General features: G+C 45.8%; 1 protein-coding gene across 1 annotated transcript; it reads left to right on the forward strand.

Moving 5' to 3' along the window:
* The first annotated feature begins 275 nt into the window (after positions 1 to 275).
* On the forward strand, positions 276 to 1,520 carry LOC105544934 (olfactory receptor 10AD1). The gene is given in 2 exon segments (XM_011987644.1): positions 276 to 1,134; positions 1,137 to 1,520. Coding segments are annotated over 2 exon segments (930 nt in total). The 3' UTR covers positions 1,208 to 1,520.
* Positions 1,521 to 3,398: the final 1,878 nt, after the last annotated feature.

Raw genomic sequence — 3,398 nt, forward strand, 5'->3', positions numbered from 1 at the left:
TGATGCCTGATCAAACCAGAGTAAAGCACATTACAACCAGCACTTCCTTCATGTTTTGATATTATGATTCTATGTATGCAGCCTGTGGTGACCCTGGCATTTTTACCACCCCATAACACTGCCAAATTACTAGAGTTTACTAAGTTCCAAAAGGATGACCACCATTCATCTATCCTGTTTTATAACTGGGCTTCTGGGACCAAGTTGGTACCTTCTGTTACCCCACAGCTATATCCTTGTGCTTTTCCCATCTTCCCTCCTCAAGCAGGCCCCAGATGCTAAGGAATGGCAGCACAGTGACAGAATTTATCCTCGTGGGCTTTCAGCAGAGCTCCACTTCCACATGAGCATTGCTCTTTGCCCTCTTCTTGGCCCTCTACAGTCTCACCATGGCCATGAATGGCCTCAACATCTTTATCACCTGAACAGACCCCAAGCTCAACAGCCCCATGTACTTCTTCCTCAGCCACCTGTCTCTCCTGGATGTCTGCTTCATCACTACTACCATCCCACAGATGTTGATTTACCTCGTGGTCAGGAACCACGCTGTCTCCTTTGTATCTTGCATGACCCAGATGTACTTTGTCTTCTGTGCTGGTGTGGACGAGTGCATCCTCTCGGCTTTTATGGCCTATGACCGTTACGTTGCTATCTGCTACCCACTTAGCTACGTCCAGATCATAAGCTAGAAGGTCTGTCTCAGGCTTGTGGGAACTGCCTGGTTCTTTGGACTGATCAATGGCATCTTTCTAGAGTATGTTTCATTCCGAGAGCCCTTCTGCAGAGACAACCACATAGAAAACTTCTTCTGTGAGGCCCCCATGGTGATCGGCCTCACTTGTGGGGACCCTCAGTTTAGTCTGAGGGCAATCTTTGCCGATGCCATCGTGGTGCTGCTCAGCCCCATGGTGCTCATTGTCACTTCCTATGTGTGCATCCTTGCCACCATCCTCAGCAGAGCCTCCTCCTCAGGTCGGGGGAAGACTTTATCTACTTGTGCCTCTCACCTGACTGTGGTCATCTTTCTCTACACCTCATTCTCTTACATGAACCCCCACAGCACACACGGGCCTGACAAAGACAAACCTTTCTCCCTCCTGTACACCATCATTACCCCCATGTGCAACCCCATCATTACAAGGAAATGAAGGAGGCCATGGTGAGGGCACTTGGGAGAACCAGGCTGGCCCCGGCACAGTCTGTCTAGCAGGAAGGCCCTGAAAGGAAAGCTCCTTCACCTGGGGTATGGGAAAGTTACCCCTTCCCCAGCGCTGGCAGAGGAGTAACTCTCCTATGCTGAAAGGCTCCAGGAAGGAGCATGGCTTCCTTGGTTCATGGCTTCCTTGGCACTAGAATCAGACCTGAAAGTTCCTCCTGATGTCCAATGTCCTGATGTTATCTCTCTGACTTCACTTCCACATTGTTTTTTCTTGGACCTTCCTCAGGTCCAAGAGGAAAATTTCAGATTTTCCTTAGTTTCTTTTCCTCTTAAGTTCTCACAATAGGATTCAATCAATAAGCGTACTTAACTCCGTTTTATTTGTATTTACATGCTAGTCCCCCAACCTGAGTTGCGTACATACATTTAGAAGTAAACTTTTTTATTTTTCAGGTTTTCATTTTACTGTTTTTCTTTCTTAAATTTCACTCTCACTTTCTGAGTCTACCCTCATCTACCCAATTCCTATGCAAAGTAGGTAAAGAAGCAAGAAGAAAAGAGCTGGGTGCAGTGGCTCATGATTGTAATCTCAGCACTTTGGGAGGCTGAGGAGGGAGTCTGAGACCTGCCTGGGTAACATAGGGAGACCCATCTCTACAAAAACTTTTCAAAATAACTGGGCATTGTGGCACATGCCTGTAGTCCCAGCTACTGAGGAGGCTGAGGTGGGAGGATTGCTTGGGCCTGGGAAGTTAAGGCTGTGTGAGCAATGATAGCACTGCTGCACTCCAGCCTGAGCAACACAGCAAGACCCTATCTCATTTAAAAAGAAAAAAAAAAAAAAGGAAGGAAGGAAGAAAGGAAGGGAGGAAGGGAGCAAAGGAGGGAGGGGAAGAAAAAGAAACTAGGGATAAGTATTCACATAAGAAAAGTCAGAGAAAAAAAAAAGATCAGCACCCTGAACTTCATCTTCTTAGCTTCCACCAGTCGTGGGGGGAGAATGATACTAAATGGCAACAGTGCACTCAATTTGTCTGTGTAGTGTGTTGTCAGGGAGGGATGGGTGACACAGGCCAGTGTGCCAAACCCCTTCTCCTAAATCCTCTAGCTTCCTTTAGCAACAGGACCGTCTGCATGATATTTCCCTTCCCATGCAAGTGGTAAGTGCCTCTACCAAGCTTCTCAGGTTACCTATTTCCTTCCCTGTTATCCATACCCCAAATTAACTCCCCTCTTCCCCTACTGCCTTCCTTTTTCGTTTCCATCTTTCAATTCATTCCACCTCAATCCTACTCCACCTTACCTCCTCATCTTACACGGATCCCTGTATTTTAAGGAACCCTTCTGCATACTACCTCCACCATTGCAGAAGTCTTTTGATTTGTAACCCTGCCCTCTGTGGCTTCCTCTAGCTTCTCACCTTAACCAAATACAGCTTTCTTTGAGAAGGTACTACATTCTCAGCAGTTCTCTTTCTTTGAAAATTGCATTTTTCTCATACCTCTTCATAATAAATAAACAAAGGGGTAGTCCTGTTCTTTATTTCCCAGTGCACTTCCATAATATGAATGGACCTCATTTGGGATGCTCTCAAATAGATGTACTGCCCTTTCCACTCATGCACATCACACATTACCCTTTGCAATGATGACTTAAAACAGTAGCTTCTGGCAGGGCGTGGTGGCTCATGCCTGTAATTCCAGCACTGTAGCAGGCCAAGGTGGGCAGATTACTTGAGGCCAGGAGTTCAAGACCAGCCTGGTCAACATGGTGAAACCCCATCTCTAATAATAATACAAAAACTAGCTGGGCGTGGTGGCGTATGCTTGTAATTCCAGCTACTTGAAAGGCTGAGGCGGGAGGATCACTTGAACCCAGGAGGCGGAAGCTGCAGTGAGCCGTGATTCCACCACTGTACTCCAGCCTGAGTGAGAGAGTGTGACTCCATCTCAAAACAAAACAAAACAAAACAAAGAAACAAAGCAAAACAAAAACAGTAGCTTCACTCCACAAAACTCCAATCTTTTGAGTCCAAATTGATTTCTCCAGAAATCAGAGGATGTGAGAAGCTCTTCTTAACAAGGAGAAAGGAGAAATCACTGTAATTGGGAAGAAACAATAAATGCAGAACCTAAAATTTTCATTGTCAAAATTTGCATCAAAGTTAAACAGGCAAGAAAGACCTTAAGACTACTGCAATATGAGATTAAACTCAATGCTACTGAAACAAAGGTCTGGG

Source organism: Mandrillus leucophaeus, unplaced genomic scaffold (assembly GCF_000951045.1).
Source record: "Mandrillus leucophaeus isolate KB7577 unplaced genomic scaffold, Mleu.le_1.0 Scaffold313, whole genome shotgun sequence".
Lineage (NCBI taxonomy): Eukaryota > Metazoa > Chordata > Mammalia > Primates > Cercopithecidae > Mandrillus > Mandrillus leucophaeus.